The following is a 26843-nucleotide window of genomic DNA, read 5'->3' as shown; positions in this document are numbered from 1 at the left end:
CGTGAATGGAACGGGTTCTACACAGTTTCTGGTTCGTTCACGGCACCGCACGTGGTGCCTAAAAACATCATCCGAAGTAAATGTAATACAATGTCATGTAACCTACCTGTATACCAAAATAATCAGAGGGCTGACTACAACCATAATCACAGTATAGTAGTCTTTATGTATGTCCTGCAGTGTCCCACGTAAAACGGTGTAACATGATCTATATATGGCTCTGGTTAAATCCAGCAAATCTGAATCTGCACGTGCATTTGTTGACAACAATTATCGCCTTTATTAATTACATTAAACAATATTTATTTTGTAATTCATAGTCATTTTTTTCAGGGCATTTATAAATAAACAAAAATGTGCTGAATTGTTCGGTATTTGGCTAATTGTATTCGGTATTTGTCCTGCTGGGGCTCGAGACCCTCCGCCCCGCTAGAGGGCAGTAGATGGCTAACGTCCGAGAAACGACGCGAGCGTAGTTCCGAAAAACACTGGAGAAGGATGCGGTGCTAGCGAAGCTAACCGAATATAACCAACGTTCATTTATAAGCGTTCAACATGAAATTAGTGAGTTTCCCGACTGTTAGCAGAATTGAAGTAGCAACGTCAACCTCAGCTGACGATGAAAATGCGTCACTGAATCATTTAGTATGCCTTAAGTTATAGCTACTCTGTTAGCTTAGCAGCTAACGTCATTAGCCCTGTGTGGCTAACGTTAACTAGGCAACCTGCAGCTAGGCTGTATCAACTATTGCATGTGTGCAGTCCATGGTGATAGTAAAATACTGACTCATCTGATGGACGTGACGTTAAGGAGTGGAGCTTTTAGTTCTCCCAATGAATCAACATTACAGCTTTTTGAGGGTGAACTACTGACTCCAACGTGACGCATGCTTAATAGGATGTCATGTGGACCACCACCCCTGCTCTGTATCTGTCGTGTATTGTGCTGGTGTCCACCTGCGTCACTTAATTGCTTTCCTCCCTTCTCTCAGTATTGTCTGTCTGGTCATCCCACATTGCCTTGCAATGTCCTCAAGTTTAAATCCACCACCATCATGTTGGACTGTGGACTGGACACCACCTCAGTCCTCAACTTCCTGCCCCTTCCTCTGGTGCACAGGTGAGTGAATGGCTTCATTTCGATAGTCATTCATTCGTTTGTGGTAGACCTGTTCTGAATCATAATGGATGTATCTTGTTTTTCGGTTCTCATCCAGTCCAAGACTCTCCAAGCTACCTAGTTGGGTCTCTAAGGATGGGTCACTAAACCTGGAGAAGGTATGACAAGCTGTTGTATTTAGTTCTCTTTACTTTAGTGTGTAACCTATATCTGACATTCAACGTGTGTTTGATAGTTGCTTTGTGAGATTTCTAAAGTTCTTTCTGTGTCAGTCTATAAAGTGTGAATACCTTAAACACATTCTATGATGAAGGGCATACACACCTTTTCTTTCTCTTTTTCCAGGAGCTGAAGGAGTGTGCAGGAAGAGTGTTTGTAGACTCTCAGCCAGAGTTTTGTCTCCCTGAGGTAGTACATTCAGCTTTCTTTTGTTTAACTTAAGACATCAGTGTAATGCGTCAACGTAATAATTTTGCTGCAGGAATTTATAATGCAAGCCTGCCTCTGACAGACTGTATGACGAGAACAACGTACCAACTCAAACTTCCCTTTCTCTGCTTCTGCCACAGTTATTGATGTTTATATTACTTCCACAAGTCAGTTATTCAAATTCAAGTTATAATAAGTTATGCATGACGAAAATAACGATCATACATATTTGGTCTAAATAATATTTTTTGGGCCACAGAGAGAACTGCTGGATCTGTCTACTGTTGATGTCATCCTGGTCTCCAACTACCACTGCATGATGGCCCTGCCCTACATCACAGAACACACAGGCTTCACTGGGACCGTATACGCCACCGAACCCACCCTGACCATTGGCAGGTGAGGAGAGACAAGGGAATCATACTGTCGTTGTGGTCGTTCAAAGGGAAATGTGCATGTTGGTATTAACAGTTTTCCCTCATTTCAATCATATTTTTTTTAAAAGAGAGAGCTGGAGGACCCAACAGATTGTTTAAGACATGCGAGTCATTGTTGTTATTTTGCTTAAGGCTGTTTATGGAGGAAATGGTGAACTTCATGGAGAGAGTTCCCAAAGCCCAGTCTGCCACCTGCTGGAAAAACAAGGAAATACAAAGGTAAGAAAACGATCGAGAAAAACATACAAACTCCGTGGTCTTGGTCTGCGGATAGATGTACCATCTCACACTAGCTTTCACCTCTAACATGTCAGTGTCTCTGCCTCTTATCTGATCATAATGCTATTCGATAAGGATGCTCCCCGGGCCCCTAAAGGATGCAGTAGACGTGTGGGCGTGGAAACGAAGCTACAGCATGCAGGAGGTCAACTCTGCCCTCAGCAAAGTGCAGCTTGTGGGTTATTCACAGAAAGTGGTAAGAACCTCTTTTATTCTTTAAATACTTGGTGGACATTCGAAGCTCTCAGGTTACAGAGACAAGACTTGTCGTTTTCATTTGATCACAAAGAGCTTGTTTGTCTCGTGCAGGAAGTTCCTCGTGCTGTAAATGCAGGATTAATTAGTATACGTCTACATACTGCTAAGATACCTGTGTCTCTTTTTAACTTCAGTGTTCTCACAGTGACACATTCTCTCTGTCTCCAGGTGTTGTTCGGAGCGGTCCAGGTCTCCCCCTTAAGCTCCGGTTACTCATTGGGGAGCTCAAACTGGATCATCCAGTCTCACCACGAGAAAGTTGCCTATGTGTCGGGCTCGTCCCTCCTCACCACCCATCCACAGGTAGGTCCTCCAGGTCCAGCAGGCCTCATGCTAGAGGAAACGACACGTGCGGCCTGAGAAAGACTTGCGGTGTCCAAGACTGTGACACATCCGTCCCATTCTCGTGAACGCGACATCTCAGGAACGCCAGGCGGTTCACTACTGTTCAAAGTTTTGGGGTCACCCAGACAGATGTTCAGTTTCTTTTGAATTTCTCTCATGGAATATCCTTCATTTCTAAGAACAAGAAGAGACTGGAGAGTTTCACATGAAAGTTGTCTTTTTCTGGACATTTTTAGAGTTTAATGAACCCACAAATGTGATGCTCCAGATACTCAACTAGTTTAAAGGAAGGTCAGTGTTATAGCTTCTCTCACCAGCAGATGTGTTTTCAGCTGTGTGACATCACTGCACAAGAGTTTTCAAGGGTTTTCTACTCATCCATTAGTCTTCTAAGGCGATGATGAAACACAATGTACCATCAGAACTCTGGAGTGGAAACAGGCCTCTATACACTGATGTAGATATTTTATTAAAAACCACACGTTTCCTCCTAGAATAGTCTTTTACCACATTAACAATGTATAGAGTGTGTTTCTGATTCATTTCATGTGCTCTTCATTGAAAAAAAACAGTGCATTTCTTTGCAAATAAGGACTTTTCTAAGTGACCCCAAACTTTTGAACGGTAGTGTAGTTTCTTTAAATTTAGCACAGGCACCTGCTTGTATCTCAGGATGAACTGATCCTTTCAAGGTCATTGTGACCTCACAAAACCCCTTTCTGGCCATAACTGAAGAATAATAAAGAAACAAACTCGTGCTTTAATAAACTCACTGGAACTCTTGAACTTCTCCTCTCCTCCCAGCCGATGGACCAAAGCTCCCTCAAGAACAGCGACGTTCTGATTCTCACGGGTCTCACCCAGATGCCCACCGCCAACCCAGACGGCATGCTGGGAGAATTCTGCAGCAACCTCGGTAGGTATAAATGTACTAGATCAGTGGTTCTCAAATTGGTGTGCATACGTGGCTCTCCAGAGGGTACGCAAGATCTTTTTAAATTCTATTTCAAATCCATTAAAAAATCCTTTAAAATTTGTTATTTCATAAATATTTAACAAAAAGTGCATGATCATTAACTTCATTGTATATATTCTATATTATCTCTGATAGCACAGCGTTGTGCGTTGCATCTTTTTGTACTAGATATTTCAATGTGTGTTTCAAAATGTTAAAAAAAAATCATATATACAAAAGTACATGTAGAAAATGTAAGTAAATCAGTGTCTCTGGAGTCGTTGCTGAGTCTAACGTTAATATTTATTATCATCTCTGGCCGTAGCCATGACGATTCGAGCGGGAGGCAACGTGCTGGTGCCGTGCTACTCGTCCGGCGTGATCTACGACCTGCTGGAGTGTCTGTACCAGTTCATCGACAGCGCCAACCTGGGGACCACGCCCTTCTACTTCATCTCACCCGTCGCCAACAGCTCGCTGGAGTTCTCTCAGATCTTCGCCGAGTGGTGAGGAGCTGTTCTCAAGCACCTTTTCTGCTCATTCTGGGATCGTTCTGACTAGAGTTTCGTTTGTTTCCTCCCTTTCTTTAGGCTGTGCCACAACAAGCAGTCAAAGGTGTATCTTCCAGAGCCTCCGTTCCCTCATGCAGAGGTGAGTCCACCTGATGAACAAGAACAATACAATACAATAAACTTTATTGTCTCACTTCAGGGAAATTTGTCTTGGACTCTTTGCGGTGCGTCACAAATGCCTTAAGTTACATAAAAACACACAATATAACCCCAGCCAAACAACAATTGCAGTGTTGCACACGTCCCATAACAAACACATACATACACCTCATAAAAATACATGCTAAAAGGATACCATAATAAAAGCACTATTAAAAAGTATTTCATAGACTTCAGTCTCAAGCACCATTGTTAAGGATTTTGATTGAAGCCGGAACAAATGAGTTTTTAAAACGGTTTAATTTACAAAACGGGACTCTATATCGCCTCCCTGAGGGCAGGAGGTCGTACTCCAAGTGGAGAATGTGCAAAGGATCGTCCACTATTTTCTGGGCTTGCCTGGCAACAGATTGTTCGTAAATAGACTGCAAGGTGTGGTAGTTGTTTTTCCCGATGACCTTCCGATGATGTACAAGAACAATGCTGCGTTTCAGAGAAAGAGGATATCTTTCTGCTGTGGGAACTCTTCTAGTCATAATCGCTGTGGTTAACCGGCACGGTCACATTCAAAGTGTTGGCAGCGAAGCTTGCTTAACATCCTGTGTTTTCACTTCCTGACGATGCAACTCCTGTGTTTCTGCTTCAGTTGATCCAAACCAACAAGCTGAAGCACTACTCCAGCATCCACGGAGACTTCAGCATTGAGTTTCGTCAGCCGTGCGTGGTGTTCACCGGGCATCCCTCCCTGCGCTTCGGGGACGTGGTCCACTTCATGGAGCTGTGGGGCAAATCCAGCCTGAACACCATCATCTTCACCGGTAACTTCAGCTGCAGGTGGAGGAAATGCTGCGCTCCTTAAAAAAAAAAAGCCTCTGTGACTTTTCTTTCTTGCCACCAGAGCCAGACTTCTCTTACCTGGATGCTCTGGCTCCCTACCAGCCTCTGGCCATGAAGTGTGTTTACTGTCCCATCGACACGCGCCTCAACTTCCACCAAGTATCGAAGCTCCTCAAGGAAGTCCAGGTACGGTCAACGCTTCCATCATGCAGAGCCACAGCAGCTGGAATAAGTTTACAGGGTTTTTACAATCATGAAAAACCAGGAGACGTCATGGGATTTTAAAATAGCTATTCCCAGGAAAAAATAAAACCCAAAGCGTAGTAAAAGTCCTGTAAATGTGTTTATATTCATGTGTTCATGACTTCATTTACGCTGAGTTATAAATAATGAATCTGCTTTTAAAAGAAAGAGGCTCAAAATATCAGCAGCATACATACAGGCATCTATATAAATGTTTATTCTTTTAATCAAACTATTGTCTCTCATTCATTTGAGTCATTTAAGGTTTACTGTATGCTTTGAATCCTCATTGTTAGTTTAAATACTACATTTTATCACTTTTTACTGTTTACACACACATGTCACACAATGTTTGCTCATGGACATTTGGTTTAAAGATTATCGATAATTCCTGGAGATCCACTGGTCACAATGTGTATGAACCCTGTCACTTTTAAATCCACCTGACTGCCTCCTGTGTCTCCCTCCGGCCCTGCAGCCCCTCCATGTGGTGTGTCCAGAGCAGTACACCCAGCCTCCCCTGACCCAGTCCCACCGCTCTGATCTGATGCTGGAGCTGCAGCCTCCCCCGATGCCCTACCGGCGCTGCTCTGTGCTCAGCCTGCCCTTCAGACGCCGCTACGAACGGGTCTACATCCTGCCGGAGGTGAGCCAGAGCACAGTCCGCTTTACCAAGTCTGCTGAAAGGGATCCACATCGATCCAAGAACAAAGCAGTGCCTTTTGGAAACAGATGATAATTACATATTTTCAATTCCCTCATGTGTTGGTGAGAGACGGTGACATGATGTACACAGACCTGCCAATATACAGCAACATTATGGAAATGTTATAAGTCCTGTCAGAGCACAGCGAGCCTAAAAGTCTGATTCTTCATTAGCTGGCTAACTCTCTGGTGCCATCTGAGATCAAACCCGGCGTTTCCCTTGCGACCGTGTCGGCAGTGTTGCACTCCAAAGACAATAAACACACACTACAGGTGAGTTGTGCATTCTTGTCACAGCACGGAAGAGATTCATGTTTAAATGTGGATAAACGTGGCTTCAGGTGAGTTTTCTCCCTCTGCTGCGTTGCCAGTCGGTGCCCAAACCTCCTCCAGCGCCGCCCAGCAAGAAGAGGAAGCGCGTCCTGGAGGAGCCTCCGGTGCTGCTGGCGCCCAAGCCCCTGCTGAGCGGAGCTGTGCCCCTGGAAGCTTTCCTGGCCACGTTGCAGAAGGTAACCTCCTTATTGTTTTGAAAGCTGCCAGCTGTTTCCTGCCTATTTCGCTGTCTTCAGTATTCCCAAAGGAGTCGATGCAGCCAAGAGGCTCCTCCCATAGGACACGAGAATCTCCTCTCGCATTAGTTGGGATTAGATGTTTGTTGTTAGAGCAGAGGCCACGGATTTAACCCGAGCAGATTTACAAAGAATATCTAATGACCATAAAAACTACTGAAAAGAAATTAGAGATTGAATTTTAAATTAATAAACACAGTAGGGACAATATCTATCCTTCTTACTTTTCGCTTAATACAAATATTACATTAACTCAAGCTGATTTGTGTAATATGTTTTTTTTCCATTGCTGAACAACATGCAGAAAACCCCCATGTAGAAAACCTTTAGGTTACTGAAGGTAACCCCTGGTTCTTTGATAACAGATGAGGTGTTTTTTTGTTTTCTGTCCAGTGACACCCGTCTCTGAGTGACGGACTAAGGCCACGCCCCCTCACACTACCACAACCCACCTCCCTCTAACGATCATTCTTTACATGTTACAAGTTCTGGGGAAACTTTTATCTTTACTTTAAGTAAGCCAAATACATTTTTCTATTGTTGTTTTGTAGATATGGATCAGAAATGTAACATTGAGCCGCTCATTGATTAGCACAGGGAGCTTGGCGGCGTTGCCTCCAGCCTGTAAAGCCTCACAAACCCCAACAGCTACGAGCCAGACGTCCCACAAGCCAGTGGGGCAGCCTCTGGCAGGACCAGTGACCGGCCTTTCATGTGAAGTGGCTCAGGACACAAACACCTTCTCTAAAACCACGATTCATCACCGTTGCAGGATCCCTGACTCAGATAATGCCTCATGTAAGAGAATATTCTGATGCTGCTGTCTTAAAGGAGACAGAGCGGCCTCCACACACTCGCTAAACACCTTTTGGAGCTCATTACAGATCTGGATGGCTCGCTATTAGCAGACTTAGCCCTGACAAGCAAACCTGAGAAACTTGCTGTGTGTTCAAAACAAATCTCCCAGACTAATCTGATTTGAAGGGTCCGTTAGGGATGTGCGCTCTATCTTTTAAGATGAAGACGTAACCTCGCTCGGGACGGCTCTGATCACTTGTTTGTTTAGCAGCGATGCTGCTTGTCCTCTGGGACTGGTGATGCTTCTTCCTCCTCTGAAAACAACACAGCGATGAATCCGAGTGCTTCCACAGCGCACTGTGGTCTGCACCCCTGAGGAATAGTGGGCACAATCCACAAGGGAACTGTGCTGTCAGCCACTGGTGGGCTGTGCGCATGACATCACCTCCACGGCCCGGAGGGAGCATGAGCTCCCCCTGTTGGGACTACGGTGCCATGGCATTGTTTTGTCCACGCTTTGTTTTCAGGGAGCATTTTGCCCTCAGTCTGGCTGCGAATAAGCACGCTTTGTTTCTTTAAGCGTGGACTTGTGAGGGGGCGTGGCCCGAGCACAGTGTGACGAATGTCCTCCTCCCCTGCAGCACGGCATCACAGAGGTCAAAGTGGAGGAGACGGCGGACGGACACATTCTGCACCTGCAGGCGGAGGACACGCTGATCCAGCTGGAGGAGGACGGGACGCACATCGTCTGCGACAACAACGAGCCGCTGCGCACCACGCTGAGAGACCTGGTGCTCCGCTTCCTGCAGAGACTCTGACGGCCGTCCTGCCGCCGCAGCACTCGGGTCCGGCCGACACCTTTTCTGCTCCGTTGGACTGTGGAGAGTAAAAAGTGACGTCACCTCAGTAACTGCAACCGCTACAGTTATATTTTGTAAAATAGTATTTTGTATTAAAAGGTTATTTCTTCTTTTTATTAAGAGATCATCTGAGTTTTCTTCATTCAGGAAGCTCTTACATCGTGAAACACTTCAGGGGAAATGCAGAGAGCTTAGTTTTCCACAAATGAGGGAGGAAGAAAAGAAATTCAACAAAGTCCCTTTGGGTAATAATATCTGCTGAAATATCATTTGCATCACATTATCCAACAAAAGGTTAACCTTTTGGAAACCGTGTGAAAATCCTCCAGCGTCCATTTAAAGTCCCAGCATGCCCCATTCAGACGATCCGATTCAGATTGTTTAGGCCTAAATCTTTCCAAAAAGGTGTCTTATTGACGCTCCAGGAGGCATTTTTGGGGTTATCTGGCTCATATCATGCTGGATGTTCATAGTTAAGATCACAATATCTTTTAAAGGTGATTATTTTTTGCAGATATACTTTTTTTCCCAAAACTTTGCTGAACAAATACATACAATAAACACAAGTATTGGAATTAATTTGGGGTTTCTACAACAACTCAAACAGGGGAAAAGAGGTCTGGAGACAAAATAGGTTCCAGTTTTCAAAATGGCAGTTTAATTACAATTTCAATCCAGAGGAGGTTTGAGTTTGTGCTCAATTCATCGGCTGAAGAGGTTTCAAGTTTCCAGATGTGATGATGAAGCTCTCTTCAAGCTCCAGAAAGAAAAAGGGAGGAAGAGGTGCTGTGGAGTGGGAACAAGACGTTCTCTGCTCCACCTGAAGGAAATGCTCTGAGCTTATCCTTGTAAAGAGGGAACTGCTCATGATGGGCCTTTTTTAAAAATTTTTACAGAGGACATTTTGACATATTACACCCCAAAAAGCACATCATGATGGATGATGTCTGGATTCCATTTCGCTGCTTCATTTTCAGGGTCCTGCTAGACATTTATAATTAATCGCCGACTGGTGGACAATGAAAATGTAATTTTCTCATATTAGTCTGTTCTGCAAATGGGAAAATTACAGGACAGCGTGTTCTGGAGGACGGAGCGTCCGGAGAACCAACCAGACACACGGCGCCCGCATCCGGGAAGCAAAACCACGTCGTGCCGGCTCGGCCTCCATGCAGGGCGAGCCAGGGCGAGTCCAGCGGCTGAAGCCGCTGACCGACATCACTGTGCCAATAGATCAGTGTGGAAAAAGCAAATCAATGTCCTGCGCTCCTTTGAACCAAATCACTTAGTTTTGTTACTTTATTTGTGTTTTTCTTGGTGCTTTGTCTTGATGCCACATAACACCCAAAAGTGAACAACTGACTTGTCGTCTCTGCATACTGGTGGTTAAACATCACAAAAACTCTCTTAGTATTTGTCAAAATATTTAATTGGTGCAGGGTTTACATGCAGCTAAAATACATTTAACAATGTGCTTTCAATGTACAATATCTTACAGTGTACTACATGACAATTGCTCTGATAACACAGCTGTGCAGCAGGAGGAACATGGAGGGTTGACACATGACCGGCTTCTCCTCACCCCTCCAAAAAAACAAACATTTCCTTCAGTGATGATTTAACAAAAACCAGACTGACAGACGCACTTCAAACAGAACTGCTTCTGTTTATCCTCTGTATGTCAAGTGGTTTTCAGGAGGAAGAGAAGGGGGTTGTGTGTGTGTGTGTGTGTAGACGTTAAACACACGTTGTGTCTCCAGGCAGGAAGAACCAAAAGGGGGACGGTTCAGTCAGAGTGAATGAGATCAGTGAGGTCCATGTCTGCAGTCACAAAGGCCCGATATTAAATAACATTCATATAATTATGACCCCACATCAGCTCTATTAATCCCCAATGTGTAAACATCAGTCTCCCCCTCTCTGTTCTTCCCTCTGTTGATATACAGGCAGTGCATTTGGAAGGTTTCATCCTGGTGCGACACAGGAAACTGTATAAAAGATCTGCACTTGGTCTCTGGAGCAGACTGCGGCGTGGGCTGAAAGACGGACAGCACGGCCTGCAGAGGGCAAGATGATGGAAGGATGATTAGATGGACTAATTCAAAGCACGGGGAGGGAACCGGACACTCCCAACCTCCTTGTGTTTATCAGAGGGGTCACAGTCTGAAGGTCTTCACTGCACTCCATCACCAAAAGCATGGGACTCCAACCAATACAGTATGCTGGTATGGATTGTATATGCTGTTTACAACACGGATTTGAAAAATACCATTATAGAATGTAGTGAATCTGGATAGGATTCAATTCAAAACTAGGAACTAGCGAGCAAATAAACCAACGGTGTTCCTCCATGTGTTAAATGAGGGAAATATTGACGCCGCCACAGTTAAAAATAACAAAACTAGATCAAACGTTTGTGAGAGTTATGACGAGACGCCGCCCTTTCCCGAGGATGTATAGATCTTTAAAGCATCTATCAGCTGCTGCTTTGAGCTTCCGACCCCAAACTTAACGGATCTTGGTTTGTTTTTGTCGTCGGCAGACTTTAAGGGGATGAACTTGGGTTTAAACGTGTCATTGGATGAAGCTGAACAATGTGGGTACGGTTATGAAAAACTGATTTGTGTTCCCCGTGAGGACGCCGTCCTCACCTGCCAGACACATGAGTTCACATCTAGACGGGGACGGGCAGGGCAGCAGGAGCACCTTGAGGTCTTTGGAGCTATGGAACAAACCAAAATGTCCAGAACTGAAGAGACACGCCGTTTCTTATCTTACTGCGCCTTAGTGGGCAGAAGGATGGGTGGAGGGGGCGTGGATTTCACCCACAGCTGCCGAGGGAGTCGGTTTGGCTGGGATCATCCGAGTGGGGGATTAAACCTGATAAAATTGTCCTCTGCCCCGCTAGCTCGCCGGCGTTCGCCCCTCCCGTTCCTCTACTTGGACTCCTCCTCCGCCTGCAGCAGCGCGGAGCGGATGCCCAGCTTCTTCAGCTCCTCCACCAGATCCCCGTTCTGGTGCATCTGCAGCAGGATGTCGCAGCCTCCCACAAACTCGCCGCTGAGGTACACCTGAGGGATTGTGGGCCAATTGGAGAAGGTCTTGACTCCTGTGGAAAAGGAAGACGGCGTTTTAAGTGTCAGAAGTGACCCAGAGAGCAATACTACAAGCAAGGGGGGGGGGGGTCAGGCTCATGGAAGTTCAGCTCTGTGGCATGTTCCAGGGGAGTTTGTTGTTTGTTTCTCGACACGGAGTTAAGTAATATATCTGTGTAGAGGTCACTGAGGTCAAGCATCATCAACTGTTCTCTGGGTGAATTGTTAGCCGGGCTCGGCTGTTACATTGCTGTTGCGTCATAGGAACTGTTCCTTTAGTTCCATGCACTGTCCTTTTAAAAGAGACTGTGTCAATGGCCTCCATTGAACTGGAGGAACAGTTCCTTGTTCCTTCACGTAAGTGCTGTCATTACTTCAGGACAGCTCCAGTGAAGCCCACAGTGATGGCGTCATGAGGCCTAATGAGGACCACACCCTTTGGTCCTGCTGCACAGCGCTGATAAAACACCTCCAAACCTCCAGAGAGGGCCGTTGGCAAAAGGCTGATATGCGGTTTGGTTTGAATGTTCCAATAACATGAAACGTGTCGTTAATCAACATGAACAGCTGGAGCGGGCTGATCGGTCCACTCCAGCAACTGTCTTGTAACAAGTCAGCTGTCAGTCGTGAAGAAGTTTCGCTGAAAGTGTCACGTTAGATTGAGAGGCACAACTTGTTGTTGCCATGTCATGAACAGGTTCTCTCGGTTGTACTGACCTTCCCTGAGCTCGGAGTCCTCCAACACGTTGTACGCGGCATAGTCGTCCACCCCGTGCATCCGGAGGATCTGGACCACGGCATTGCTGAAGCCGCACATGGGCTGCGCCGGCGTCCCCTTCATAAACACCACAACTTTGTCCTTCTTCACCATCTCACCAAGGTCTTTCTGGAAGTCCGCCGCTGCGCACAAGAACCGGGTCGGTGCCGACAGCACGCGTCCGTCAGTCTGTCGGGGCAGACAGACCGCCGCGCCCGTCCGCAGACACTTCACAGTGGATCTAAGTAAAGTGTTCATGGTTTTTGGTGATCGATATCTTTATACGTTGAGCGACAACGTCGATGAAAGTGTCTAACCTGCTTCTGAACAGGCCGGAGCGTATGTAACCAGACAGCCTGACTGACGTGAGCGTGTCTATGACGTGAAGGTGAAGGGGCGGGACCTGAACGCTGATTGGACAGCTGCGCCCAAACAAATTCTCATTGATTTGCCATTGGTTCAGCAACGCGTCAATATCATGAGAGACACGCGGAAGGATTAAAAATTACGGTTCAACTAAACAAGTGAATGTACACTACAACCGTCACCATCAGTTAATTTCCATTTAGTGTATTATTTTGGAAAAAAACCCAATATCTAAAAATAGACGGGAAAAAAAATTAAATTATTTTCCGGTAAACTCTCAATAACTTCCGGGTCGAATTGGCCACTGAGAAAGAAGACGACACAGTTTCAAAGATGGCGGCGCACACGCAAAAGAATAACAAGCCGGGGATATCTGGTGGAAAAGAGGCTCAGCCTCTGATAATCGCCAAAACTCCGGCGGAGGAACAGCGTCTGAAGTTGGAGCGGTTAATGCGGAACCCCGATAAGCCAGCTCCGATCCCGGACCGGCCCAAAGAATGGAACCCGCGGGCTCCGCCGGAGTTCGTCCGAGACGTGATGGGCTCCAGCGCCGGGGCGGGCAGCGGGGAGTTCCATGTCTACCGACACCTGCGGCGCAGAGAGTACCAGAGGCAGGACTTCCTGGACAAGATAGCAGATAAGCAGGACGAGGACCAGGACTATCTGGATAAGGTGGAGCAGAACAAACTGGCAGCCAATGACAGAACGGCGAAGCGCAGGAAGAAGCGGGAAAAGATTAAGCGTAAAAAGTTGATGGCAAAGATGGCGAAGCTCGAGTCCCAAAACAAGAAAGAAGGCGACGCCGACGGCAGCTCGGACAGCAGCGACGATGAAAAGCAGGAAAGAGAGGCCGAAGACGACGCCGAGACCCCTAGCTTTATCATGGGGAGGAAATGAGTCTGGCGCCCTCCGATAGATGGAGAACATCACTGGCGATATCAAGCTCCGTAGAAGTACATTGTACATTGTGATGATCGGCCATGAAGCCGCGGGGATCTGAAAGGCACGCGTGAAGGTGCTCCCCGGTTTACTATCGGACCACCTGAAGGGACGGCAGTCCCGAGGCAGACTGTGTGAGTTCAGTCACAATGTCCCGGTTGGAAAAGAGACACTTCATGCTGTTGTGATCAGTTTTTCAGAAAGTTGACATGATTGGATTGTTGAGTTGTAGGGACTCCTATACATTTACACGGGATTTTTTAATAAAAACATGAATATACATTGACATGTTATGTGGTTTATTCTCACCAATTATCTTTTTGTTCGAGTCATTGTTTGGACATAGTGATGTAAGGGCTGAGTAACAACTAAGGTAATATTTGGTCTGCAAAATGTGCATCATCATCATCATCACCAACCATATTTGTATGGTGTCAGTGTTTGCGGCCTTGTGAAGCGACTCCTTGCATTGACTATTGCTTGTGGGCACAACAAGGTGGCAGAAAGCAACTCAAAGAATGAAAAGGCGTGACTTCTGGAGGCTCAGGAGATTCATGTGCGATGTTCCTTGGACAGACTCCTGCTTTCCACGGCGGTGATGGGCTCATGTGTAGCCGTCACCTTTCTTAAGGCAGGTAGAGTGAAGTCTGACAGCCTGACATGGTTTCAAACAGGGGGAGCTCTTCCTGTCCAGCACCATCACCTGTCACAGCAACAGCATTTAACTGCTTTGATGTATTGTTTAAGCTGACATTTACATTAATATGAACACATTCTGATCTGTTTAACACCTTATATTGAAATGGGACGGGATGCTTTATTGTACAGAGGATACATACCTGTGAGTCTTGATTCATGTGCTGCTGTTCCATATGGATTTCACTTTGTGCATCTTTACATTGCTGCTCTGTTAGAAACAGTTCAGCTGATATGATTTATGAATGACACGTCCGGCCTACTGATTGAAGATTTCACTCATTAAAGTTCCCTGCAGAGTTCAAAGGAGCAATATACTACAGAGCTGTACTATATTGTAAAATAGCATTGGCTGCCATTCGCAGCTTCTTCTACACGTTTCATCACATTAAGATCCAGCACAAGGGTTCAGGTTCCCATAGATGTGCTTAACCTTCCTCTGTTTTCTTTCATCAATGTTTTACAATGGTATAAAGTGTCATGCATTTTTCATAATGTAGTGTCACTTTGACACGCTCTTCTCCAGCAGCCATTGGAGACTAATATTACCAGGATACTCACAATTGCAAGTGACCAAATGAACAGAATAGAAGTCCTACTTTCTAAATATATTAAAGATGCTATTAGCCAGGGTCCGGCCACGTTCACACCGAATTCAGCTGTGCTAGAAAAAACGCAGCCCTAATTGATTTAAATCAAGCTGACTGGTCAACATAGAGGAAATATGATGTTTATACATTTTTTTACCAGGGCTTTTTGGATATTTCTTTTAATTTAATTGATAGAGAGGAGAGAAACAAGATGTCTGGATATGGGTCTGAATGCCTGCTTAATTCAATAGCCCAACCAAAAAAAAATCCAAATTTTTCCTCAGGAGAGCAACAGAGGACGATCTGTCTCCCCGGATGGAGCAATAGATGTCATGTGACCAGAATGAACAACGAAACAGAGTTACAACATATTTAATGAATATGACAGAAAGGATTAATATAATGAGAGTCGTAGGCATGGTGAACAAGTAATAAGGTACCATGAGCTCTGTGGTGGAGTAATATGGCACTATAAGCTCCTTATGATATGGGATGTGCATCACCAAGCTCTGTAGGTGAGGAGAAGGATTTTAAATATGATTTTACATGGAGCCAGTGCAGAGCAGCTAATACAGGAGTAATGTGATCTCTTTTCTTAGTTTTCGTTAGTACACAAGCTGCAGCATTCTGTATCAACTGGAGAGATTTAAGAGACGTATTAGAGCAGCCTGATGAGTCACAGTAATCCAGTCTAGACGTAACAAATAGGTGAATCAGCTCTGAGAAAAGATATGTTTGATTTTTTCAATGTTATATAGGTGAAAAAAGGCAGTCCTTGAGATTTGTTTTACATGGGAGTTAAAGGAAAAGTTCTGGTCAAAGATAACTGAGATTCTTTACGGTTGTTCTGGATACCAGAGCGATGACTTTAAGGGAAACTATATCATCAGATAATTGATTTCTGAGGTGTTCTGGGCCGAGTAAAATAACTTCAGCCTTGTCTGAGTTCAGCAGCAGGAAGTTACAGGTCGTCCAGGTTTTGATGTCTTTAAGACGCTTAATGTTTAGCGACCTGGTTGATCGACAGATGTGAGTAACATCCACATAACGATGAAAGTTTATGGAGTGTTTTCTGATAATATTGCCTAAAGGAAGCATACATAAGGTAAATAAAATTGGTATTGCGATGATGCGTTCTAAATCCTGACTGAAAATCCTCAAACTTGTTTTGTAGAACTGATTTGAGACTTCTTTCTAAAGGAGGGAAGGTTAGAGATCGTTCTGTTAGTAACACCTCTGGATCCAGAGTGGCAACTCAAGACACATTGATCATATCTGGTAGAGAGGTGCTAATTAAAGGTAAAACATCTTTAAGCAGTCTAGTTAGATGAGGTCTAGGAGACTAATAACTTTCTAAGTATAAACCGTCAAAGACTATTGGTCTAAATATATGTATCACTGTTTACAGCTGTTTCTAAGGCGACTCTGAGGATGGATCGTGAACGGTGCATAACAATATAAGCATGAATAAGGTAGAATCAGATGATGTGTCTTCTGTTACTCTCTAATAAAGACATACACTATCTGAAAAGCTTGTCTCTGTCGTTTGCTAGAAGCTAGTGACACCAGCTGCTGGCGGTGAGGCCTTGATGGGCTGCGAGGCAAAAACAAAATGTCCGCTCCATGTTCAGCTTTGTGCTTTTGTAAACACAAGTGTAAAGTAAAAACCATGGCGTGTGAAGGCCAGACTTTTCATTCCTGTCTGAGCCGAACTTCTGTCAGTGAACTGTGTCACGAGGAGCAGAAGTGTGCACTACAGGCCTCCGACACCTCACACAGTGCCCGATCCCAGCTGATTCCTTCATTTCGAGCTGTTGAGGAAGTCATGTGACTGAATGCCTCCACATAGTTCTGAAACGCAGCCCTCCAGTAGGATTCAGGTGGAGTTGCCTCAGGGGGAGTGGATCACCGCCGCGCGGCGTGTTCAGGCAAGACGCACGCTTCACTTCACCTTCCCTCTTCATCCTTCTTCTGGAAGGAAACCTCAGAGCGCCTCTAATTGCTCAGAGCGCCTGACATTTCACATTGTCCTCCCGTCTTTATCCCCACGATGGATCATAAGTGGACGGTTGAATGAGAATGCAGGACGAGGCCGGCGGGGACCCCCAGATGAACTCAGTGGGAGGGATCAGTGAGCAACGTGTGCAGCCGCCTCAAGGTACTGAGACCAGAGCTACAGGCATGAGCCACTGAGAGATAGCGTTGTGTTAAATCAGGCGTGTACTTGTACAAAGAGAACTGTTTGCAAGGCAACATGTCACTGTCCTTTCCTGCCTTGAATTCATTTCCTCATAGTCTCTTTCCAGGGAGGAGACTTTGGCATCGATGCCTCTGATTGCCCAATCACTCACATTTGCTTCTTTAATACTATTATTATATTGTATCATAGTTATTATAGCAATACTATTATTATACTTATCTTAGCAATAGTATTATCATATTTATCACAGCAATGTTATTATATTTTTGTGCAATATTTAACTTTTATATTTTGTGCCTTACTTTTTTTTTATTCATTCATTTTTTTTAGCTTAAGTTTATTGTAATTCTGTGTTAGGAGGACTGAGCATAATCGTTTTATTGTACAGAATAACTGTCTGTTATCTGTGCTTATGACAGTAAAAACATCTTTAATGTTTTAAACCTTCATTAGTTGCAGTTAAAACATGCACTATGAAAGAGAGTGAATGCATGTTTCCGTACTCTGTCTTTTAGGGTTAGCACACACTGGATGTGCCATTCTCCACATTGTAAATGTTATAACAGTGTTCATGACGCTGCAGTGGACTCAGTGCTCCTGTTTCCTCTCCCAGATGACAGGAGAGCAGTGCAGAGGAGAACCTTCACCAGGTGGATGAATGCCTTTCTGCAGAGAGTAAGAGTCACACGTCCATACAGAGTTACTGTAACGCTGCTCTTCAGCTCATCAACGCAGTCGGCATTAAGGTTTACCGTTTTTCATTATTATTTCCAGCGCGATCCTCCGGTGGAGGTGCACGACCTGTTCACAGACATTCAGGACGGACGGGTACTGATGGCTCTGCTGGAGGAGCTGTCCGGGGGCCAGCTGGTACGAGTCCAGCGACGCAGTGGAAGAGTTTGATCATACAACACTATTAACTTATTCAATTCATGCATGCACACTGTGGCTTAGTGGAAGAGATGGTTTTCCTTCAATCGGAGGATCGAGGGTTCGATCCCTGGCTCTGCTAGTCTGTGTCGTTGGGAAAGATACTTGACTCTAAATTGCTCCTGTAGCTGTGCCGACAGTGTGTGAATGTTAGTTACTCCTGATGGGCAGGGGCCATCTTGCATATTGGCTCCTCCCATGAGTGTGTGAATGATGACATGTAGCGTTTAAGAGCGTTGAGTGGTTGGAAAACTGGAAAATTATTCAACTACAGTCCATTTAGCATATCTGTAAGCCTCCTTAAAATATATTAAAATTATAAAAAATCCTTGTGTGATGTCTTTTATTAGCTTTACAGGTTCAGGTCGTCTTCTCACCGCATCTTCAGACTGAACAACATTTCCAAGGCCCTGGCTTTCCTGGATGATAGACATGTGAGCGTGTTCAATACAGTGACTTGGCTTCGATGGTCCGTTGCGCTTCCGTTCAGATCAGGAAGAATTGGATTTCAGGTGACGTCTCCTCCTTGTCGTCTCTCAGGTGAAGCTGTCGGGCATCGATGCCTCCGGTATCGCTGACGGGATCCCCTCTGCTGTTCTTAACCTCGTCTGGAATATGATCCTGTATTTCCAGGCAGGTCATCCACCCACCCTGATGTCTTGATGTGTTATTTCCCTTCTTGCCTGTTTGTCTTTGTAACTGACGTGTACGTTCTTGTCATGCAGGTAAAGGAAGTGTCACGAGGCCTCCGCAGGCATCTGTCTTCCAGCCTCTCTTCCTTATCCACGAGCAGTTCCCCCTTCTCCAGCGACCTCCCACCCCAGCCAAATGACATTGGCAGCTACTCCTGCAACACACTGCCAAGCAAAGGCAGAAAGGCAGCCAGAGAGCCAAAGTACCACGGGAAAGCAATCAAGACTCTGCTGCAATGGGTCCAACGATGCACATCAACGTGAGTCTGACAAAGAGCCAAGCGCTTACAAAGTCCTTTCTGTCAACCGAAACCTTCCCAACCCGAGCATGTACCTCCACGACAGCCATGAGGGAGACGCAATGTGTTGAAGTTTGGTTTTACAATTTTAAACGTGCAGGTTCGGGGTGGAGGTGCGTGACTTTGGGAGGAGCTGGAGGAGTGGACTTGCATTCTTAGCCATGATTAAGTCCATAAAGCCGGACTTGGTGGACCTGAGAGAGAGTCTGACCAGACCGCCACGAGAAAACCTTCAGCTGGCCTTCACGATCGCTCATCACAGTTTGGATATACCACGTCTTCTGGAGCCTGAAGGTAAAGGCTCACCGAATAGAAAGCGGCTCACGTTGATCCAATTCCATCCACAAAGACATCTTTCTGCCTCTTCACATAGACAGGCCCACGCTAAGTAGGTGTTAGATGCCCATCATGGGATAATCATGCAACCTATCAATGGGTTGGAGAAGTAAATCAGACGCACTTATCCCATTACAGACCCATTTAGAAGTTGACCTTGCTAGAAATGAGGTCATATCTGTGTGCAGTGTCACTTCTATTATATCCTAAGGGTCATACAAGACTCAAACAGGCGCTCTCACAGCAGGATGTTCTCCTTCACTCTCCATGCTAATGGGAGAAAACTGGCCCTTCTTCCTTTCTGCAGACGTGTCAGGCCCTTCACCAGATGAGCGCTCCATCATCACCTACGTGTCTTTGTTCCTGGGCCATTGTTCAGCCACCGATGAGGTCAGTACGGATTTGAAGGAGTTTGACTTTCTTGCTTCTTGAGATAGGGGATCAAATTGATTCCAACCTCACATCAGTCAGTCGAATATGAAGCTACCAGCAGTCAACGGTTAGCTTAGCATAGCTTAGCTTACCCTAAAGCTTACAGCTGGGCCGGCTGCCTTCCTGCACCTCTACACGTTATACCTGGCTTAATACAGAAGCCGAAGTATGAACAGAGCTACTTATTATTTTACTAAAGGTTATGTGCAGGACTATTTCTTCGCAGGCTGCTGTGAGGATGGAAGGTTTTCATACCGACGACTGTAAATACATTGAGATATCATGTTTATTAAGTTTGTTACCCGTATGCTAGGTTATTTTGTGCGTAAGAGTGCAATAGTATGACATAATTTACAATACATGTATATTATTAAAGTGTATACTTGCACAAGTAGAGGAAGGTAAAGGAATACACTTATTTTCAGATGTCATACTATTCCTTCACCTCCCAAAACAAACGTATTCATAACCACTATGAGCTTTCTTATTCCAGTGGTATAAAGAAACGCTGAACCCTTTGTTACAGGATCACACAGCAGATTTTGGATCACTTGAGTCAGTCAGCTCTGTAGAGTCCCACGCCGATGACCTGAAAGCCCAAGCGTTAGTCCAAGGCTTGGAGAAGAGCAGCGAGCAGCTACTGTGGATGCGCTGGGCCCGCAGATCCTCAGGGAGCCCCCGAAACACCTCGCCCCACTCCAGTGAGGCCCGGTCGCCTTTCAGCAAGAGGAAAAGCAGCAGTCGAAGCATTTTACAGCCGCCCAGTCCGCTGGACGCTGGCGTGGTCAGCCAGGAGATCCGATCGTGGATGGAGGACGCGTCCGCGGATGGGAGCGACAGCAAGCCCAGACTGGATGGAAGTCACCTTTCTCTGAGCTCGGAGGAAGGAATCTACAGCTTGTCAGCGCTGGACTCAGATGAGGAAGATGCCTACAGCTACATCCTGGATCTGAATAAAGAGGTTTTTCAACCGTACAATCAGCTGAAAAGACAAGTGGCGAGGGTGGAAGAGGAAACAGAGGAAGATATGTTTTTGAGCGGAGAGCAGACTGAAGAGTCAAAACATCTGGAAGGATGTGAGGAGACGTTTAACGGGAGTGAACATCAAGAAGACTCTCTAGCGCAACATGTTGAACCAGAGGTCAGGGCTCAGTTAGACGTTCATGAGTGGGACAAAAGTGGAAGCACCTCCAGAGAGACGGAGCCACAGGAAGACAGCAGCAGCAGAGAGGAAGGTGGAGCGCAGAGGGTTGTTCCAGGACAGAGTGATGATGAGGATCGCTGTGAGGAAGAGATGATGAAGGAAATGACAGAATATGATGGATTGGTGAAGCATGGAGGTGAAGCAAGAGAGGCTCTGATGGGTGGAACAGAGAACTCAAAGCTTTTTCATGTGGATGGTTGGACGATAGAAGGTGAGAAAGAAGCTGGCCAAGTGATGGAAGACAACAGGAAAGAGGAGGAAAATGTGCCACAATCCGAGGAAGGGCAGGAGAGAAAGTCAGGGACGGAGCAAGAGGAAGAGGATGAGGATGAAGAGAGGGACACTCAGCAAAGTGTGGTGCATTTAGAAAGTTTCATGGTAGGAGTACAGGAAGTAAAGATAAGTGATGAGACTGCACGTGGAGCCAGAGGAGCCGGTGCAACTAGAATAAATACAAAAGAAGAAAATGGCATCGACATGGAAGAATTAACCAGAGAAGAAGACAAGGAAGAGTGCAGGGATGAAGTCATGAATTCTGAAGTTCAGAAAGACAGGAACCTTAAGATGAAGAGACGAGGACTCACCGGTAAAACTGCCCCCAACAATGCCACCAATGGAGGAGGTGATGTCCAGGGGGTTGAAGGTGGTTGGACTCCTGCCCAGCAGGCAACTTCTCAGTCATTCAGGTAGGCCCTGGGTTTTTTTTTACAAGCTCCACTGACCATTTGTTAAGCCCTTATTAATGGTAGCTTGGTTTAGGCGTGGCAGCATGGCACACGGTGATGACTACGGTCGCGGTGTTTTTGTTTTTGTCATTTCAATTTACGACTTTACTCACGTGTTTTGAAATTGCGACAGTACATTTCCCTCGCGACGCTATTGAGAGTCGTGTTATGGGAACAATGCTTCTTATATCTAGACCAACGGATGACTTTGGCTCCATCTCATGACGTGATGGTCGAGTGTAAACCTCCCAAAGCGGTCATGTCCCAAATAAAGGACATGACCGCTGGCCTAAGCTCTGAAACACTGGAGGCCAATCGGCAAAAAGTAAAGCTCTTCTTAAATTAAGTTCAATGCTTTTGTGCCGTAAACTTGCAATATCTTAAATGTCCATCAGGGGGTGACTCCTCTGGTTGTATAGAAGTCTATGCCTCATGTGTCAAAGCTGCATTCTCTCTTCTGACCACCAGAGGGCGACTCCTCTGGTTGTATAGAAGTCTATGCCTCATGTGTTAAAGCTGCATTCTCTCTCCTGACCACCAGGGGGCGACTCCTCTGGTTGTATAGAAGTCTATGCCTCATGTGTCAAAGCTGCATTCTCTCTCCTGACCACCAGGGGGCGACTCCTCTGGTTGTATAGAAGTCTATGCTTCATGTGTTAAAGCTGCATTCTCTCTCCTGACCACCAGCGGGCGACTCCTCTGGTTGTATAGAAGTCTATGCTTCATGTGTTAAAGCTGCATTCTCTCTCCTGACCACCAGGGGGCGACTCCTCTGGTTGTATAGAAGTCTATGCTTCATGTGTTAAAGCTGCATTCTCTCTCCTGACCACCAGCGGGCGACTCCTCTGGTTGTATAGAAGTCTATGCTTCATGTGTTAAAGCTGCATTCTCTCTCCTGACCACCAGGGGGTGACTCCTCTGGTTGTATAGAAGTCTATGCCTCATGTGTCAAAGCTGCATTCTCTCTCCTGACCACCAGGGGGTGACTACTCTGGTTGTATAGAAGTCTATGCCTCATGTGTCAAAGCTGCATTCTCTCTTCTGACCACCAGAGGGTGACTCCTCTGGTTGTATAGAAGTCTATGCCTCATGTGTTAAAGCTGCATTCTCTCTCCTGACCACCAGGGGGTGACTCCTCTGGTTGTATAGAAGTCTATGCCTCATGTGTCAAAGCTGCATTCTCTCTTCTGACCACCAGAGGGCGACTCCTCTGGTTGTATAGAAGTCTATGCCTCATGTGTTAAAGCTGCATTCTCTCTCCTGACCACCAGGGGGTGACTCCTCTGGTTATATAGAAGTCTATGCCTCATGTGTCAAAGCTGCATTCTCTCTCCTGACCACCAGGGGGTGACTCCTCTGGTTGTATAGAAGTCTATGCCTCATGTGTTAAAGCTGCATTCTCTCTTCTGACCACCAGAGGGCGACTCCTCTGGTTGTATAGAAGTCTATGCCTCATGTGTTAAAGCTGCATTCTCTCTCCTGACCACCAGGGGGTGACTCCTCTGGTTGTATAGAAGTCTATGCCTCATGTGTCAAAGCTGCATTCTCTCTCCTGACCACCAGGGGGTGACTCCTCTGGTTGTATAGAAGTCTATGCCTCATGTGTCAAAGCTGCATTCTCTCTCCTGACCACCAGGGGGCGACTCCTCTGGTTGTATAGAAGTCTATGCTTCATGTGTTAAAGCTGCATTCTCTCTCCTGACCACCAGTGGGCGACTCCTCTGGTTGTATAGAAGTCTATGCTTCATGTGTTGAAGCTGCATTCTCTCTCCTGACCACCAGGGGGCGACTCCTCTGGTTGTATAGAAGTCTATGCTTCATGTGTTAAAGCTGCATTCTCTCTCCTGACCACCAGGGGGCGACTCCTCTGGTTGTATAGAAGTCTATGCTTCATGTGTTAAAGCTGCATTCTCTCTCCTGACCACCAGGGGGCGACTCCTCTGGTTGTATAGAAGTCTATGCTTCATGTGTTAAAGCTGCATTCTCTCTCCTGACCACCAGGGGGCGACTCCTCTGGTTGTATAGAAGTCTATGCTTCATGTGTTAAAGCTGCATTCTCTCTCCTGACCACCAGGGGGCGACTCCTCTGGTTGTATAGAAGTCTATATAAGTGACTCTACTTCTCTCTTGATGTATTCCTTCAGTAAACATTGTAAACATGAGTTTATGTCTCAATCTCTAGTTTCTAGTCTTCTTCTATACAGCATGATGTTCATTTAGTAGATTATGCTCTGTTAGAGTCAAACAGACCATAAAGCAGGGGAGGCTTTAGGGGCGGGGCTACAAGGTGATTGACAGGTAGAGAGTTGTCTGTGTTTTTCTACAACAACTTAAACCCTTTCACAGTGTGTTTTCCCTTCATGAAAGTAAATTATAACATCAAGTACAAAGCTCATTTCCTTTATCAAGACGACACAAACAATTACATTTCAGTGTACTCAATATATTTTATAATGTTCCCCAAAGTGCCTCAGTGGTCTGAATCTAACGCTGCTGTGTTTTATCTGCTGCTCAACAGAGAGGGAGGATCCATCCCTCAACCCTCGGCTGCTCCTTGTGACATAACCCCATTAGAGCTGGAGTTGCTGTTGGTCCTGTGGATCCTGCTCTACTGCTGCTTCATCCTCTGAGTCCCCCTGCAGTGCCCCTTCTCATTAATATGCTTATTAGCCCCCTTTCCGCTAACGAGCCCAACAAGGACACTTAGCGCTGGATTGACTTTTTTTTTTATCTGGGTCACACGATTCCCCTGAAGGCAACACTTAATGACTGTGTTTGCTTTCTGCTGCCTGCAGAAATGATTAGTCATTTGGGTTATAGTTCCAGATAAAGCACACAGCGCTGTTATCCCCATTATTACACAATTTGTCAGCTGCTCTATCTCACCCTGCTCGCATTAGCACACACAGAACGAGAGGTGTTTGTGCATGCCCAAAATGCTCTGTTTATTTGATTTATTTTTTAGATCTTCTCAATTTCACTGAGTCTTTTTCCACCACATGGTGGCGTCGCAGCATCACGGCATCGCCGTCGCCCGCCGAGCATCCCACGAGACCGGCTGCTTAATGAGACGCTGTATTGACACCGTGAAACCAAGCTGATCATATTTAATGAGCACTTTGACATTTCGCAGACTCTCACTGTCACTCGCAACATGGTGGACCGCATCACTGTCCTCATCTCTGCAGGTTCTGTGTGATCGCTAACGCTTCTCAACAAAGCAGAGATTTCTTTTCATGACATTTTTTGTGTCTATGAGATATAAATAATAAATCTTATCCTTCATATATCTTCTGGTCCTTTTCCACAAGATCAAAGCAGTCATGTAAATATTGTATTTTGAGGTGCGGTAGACATACGCTCCATGTCTTTGTTGGAACACCAGAGTGTACGCAGAGAAACTAGGGCAACATTTAAGTATGCATCTGTTGCGTAAGTGTTCAAAATCTATGTGGACTAGAATGTGTATTAAAGGGTGGGATGAGTTTGCCCTGTCCTCACTGTCCAGCAAACACACCCACACACACACACACACACACACACACACACACTGGAATTCTAAGAACCTAAAAAAACACCTTTGTTTGCTTGGAGCTCAACCCAAGGGTCAAAAGCTCATCCCCCCACGGGAGATCAATATAATTTCAACATCGCCGAAACACAAAAAAACTAAAAAACTACGAGAACAACACTTCCCAACGGCCGGTCTTTTGAGAGATCAACCTGCAAGCGCCCCCAGAATCAGGTCACGGGCCAAAGATGGCGAGAGAAGACGCTACGGTGTTTGCAGTGTATGGATTTACATATCTCACGGCGCTGGCCTGGCTCACGGGCCTCGCTGCAGACGGGTCGGTTCTGCCAAACCCCGAGAAACTCCTCAGCAGGCCTCTGCGGAGAGAACAAGAGGTCAATCAGCAGCTCAACACGTCGGCGCTGAACACAGCCTTGGCCTTTAAGCCGTACCGTGACCTGGCGACCGGCAGCGCTGCTGAGCAGCGGCGGCGCAACATCTTGTTCTCGCCCCTGGGCCTGGCGTCCGCCCTGGCGCTGCTGTCCCGAGCGGCCGGGTCCGAGAGTCGGCGCCAGGCCCTGGAGGCCTTGGGGCTGGCGGCCGACGCTACACAGCCGAGCGTGGAGGCCGCCCTATCTCCTCTCGCGGATCTGCAGCGCGGCCTGGCGCCGCGCGAGGGAGGAGGGGTTCAGAGGGCAGAGTCTGCAGCTGCAGCTGGAGCCGGGATTGGGGCAACTCCAGGGGAGGAGACTGGAGAGGAAGATGCTGGAAACACGTCGGATGCATACGATGGGCCGGAGGGTAGGAATGAAACTGAGGGTGGGGTTCATCCTGGTGGTCAGCTCAGAGTGTGGAGCAGCCTACACGTCCATGGAAAGCCCACACTAGACTACGGCGGTTTCCTGCTCGGGCCTCAGCCGTCCTCCGCCTTCAACAGCAGCTTTGACACGTTGATGAAAGACTTGGACGCCTCTGACAAACTTGAACTTACCAATTATGTGTATTTCAAAGGTAGCTCCTTGTTGCGTGGGCGATGCAAGCCTTAGCTTTTCTACATTCTCAACACAAGATTGGGACGTATCCATCCACTCTGAGGGTGTGAACAACCACACAGATCTGCAAAAGAGAAACATACACCTTCAATGAGGGTTGACCGCTAATCTGTGTTTTTTGTTAAAGCAAAGTCAGTACACTTCTGCATAATGTGCTCATTGTGTCAATGTGTTAGCGCCCACCGCACAGCATCAGTCCTAGTTGTCTCTATGGAGCAGATGCTCTCTTGTGATAGGTGGTGAATTTACACAGCGGGGGCTTTTTCTTTCTTTTTATAGATGTGCAACTTCTACCTTTGCCAATTTCTTGTCCTATTTCCTCCTGTTCCCTTCGTCAACGGCGCGTGAATCAGGTCGTCAGCCGTTTGTGCGGCGCCACACGGTGCCGAGGAGCTTCCAGCTGAACGCCACCAGCAGCGTGGAGGTCGCCATGATGCTGGGGGACGATTCCTCGGAGGTGATGATGCTGTACGACACCAACTGCTCGGCCACGGTGGTGCGGCTGGCCCACTC

General features: G+C 46.2%; 4 protein-coding genes and 1 non-coding gene across 5 annotated transcripts; 4 read left to right on the top strand and 1 right to left on the bottom strand.

The window, feature by feature from the left end:
- Positions 1-449: 449 nt before the first annotated feature.
- Positions 450-8597, top strand: ints9 (integrator complex subunit 9). The gene is made up of 17 exons (XM_068577073.1): positions 450-564; positions 993-1120; positions 1218-1278; positions 1466-1528; positions 1809-1948; positions 2119-2205; positions 2341-2461; positions 2692-2826; positions 3673-3784; positions 4149-4329; positions 4414-4474; positions 5141-5312; positions 5393-5517; positions 6053-6220; positions 6454-6552; positions 6651-6788; positions 8288-8597. The coding sequence occupies exons 1-17, from the start codon at positions 556-558 to the stop codon at positions 8462-8464; spliced, it is 1977 nt and encodes a 658-aa protein (XP_068433174.1). The 5' UTR covers positions 450-555; the 3' UTR covers positions 8465-8597.
- A 1320-nt stretch (positions 8598-9917) lies between these two features.
- glrx5 (glutaredoxin 5 homolog (S. cerevisiae)) lies at positions 9918-12961 on the bottom strand. The gene is made up of 2 exons (XM_068577401.1): positions 12319-12961; positions 9918-11615 (listed from the first exon to the last, which is right to left on the bottom strand). The coding sequence occupies exons 1-2, from the start codon at positions 12614-12616 to the stop codon at positions 11443-11445; spliced, it is 471 nt and encodes a 156-aa protein (XP_068433502.1). The 5' UTR covers positions 12617-12961; the 3' UTR covers positions 9918-11442.
- An 18-nt stretch (positions 12962-12979) lies between these two features.
- prkrip1 (PRKR interacting protein 1) lies at positions 12980-13945 on the top strand. Its single transcript, XM_068577400.1, has one exon. It carries the CDS (start codon positions 13058-13060, stop codon positions 13619-13621), a length of 564 nt encoding a protein of 187 aa, XP_068433501.1. The 5' UTR covers positions 12980-13057; the 3' UTR covers positions 13622-13945.
- Positions 13946-14101: 156 nt separating this feature from the next.
- LOC137786116 (small Cajal body-specific RNA 13) lies at positions 14102-14377 on the top strand. Its single transcript, XR_011077556.1, has one exon. It is a non-coding gene; the product is annotated as a small Cajal body-specific RNA 13 (non-coding RNA).
- clmnb (calmin b) lies at positions 14124-24995 on the top strand. The gene is made up of 10 exons (XM_068576460.1): positions 14124-17107; positions 17763-17824; positions 17924-18019; positions 18430-18513; positions 18620-18712; positions 18805-19031; positions 19171-19364; positions 19714-19796; positions 20365-21728; positions 24286-24995. Exons 1-10 carry the CDS (start codon positions 17023-17025, stop codon positions 24395-24397), a joined length of 2400 nt encoding a protein of 799 aa, XP_068432561.1. The 5' UTR covers positions 14124-17022; the 3' UTR covers positions 24398-24995.
- The last annotated feature ends 1848 nt before the right edge of the window (positions 24996-26843 follow it).

Source organism: Clinocottus analis, unplaced genomic scaffold, assembly GCF_023055335.1.
Source record: "Clinocottus analis isolate CAN_PGR_092001 unplaced genomic scaffold, fCliAna1.0.p SCAF_15, whole genome shotgun sequence".
Classification (NCBI taxonomy): Eukaryota; Metazoa; Chordata; class Actinopteri; order Perciformes; family Cottidae; genus Clinocottus; species Clinocottus analis.
Note: the sequence above shows the minus strand (reverse complement) of the source record. Positions and strands in the feature narration are given on the sequence as shown.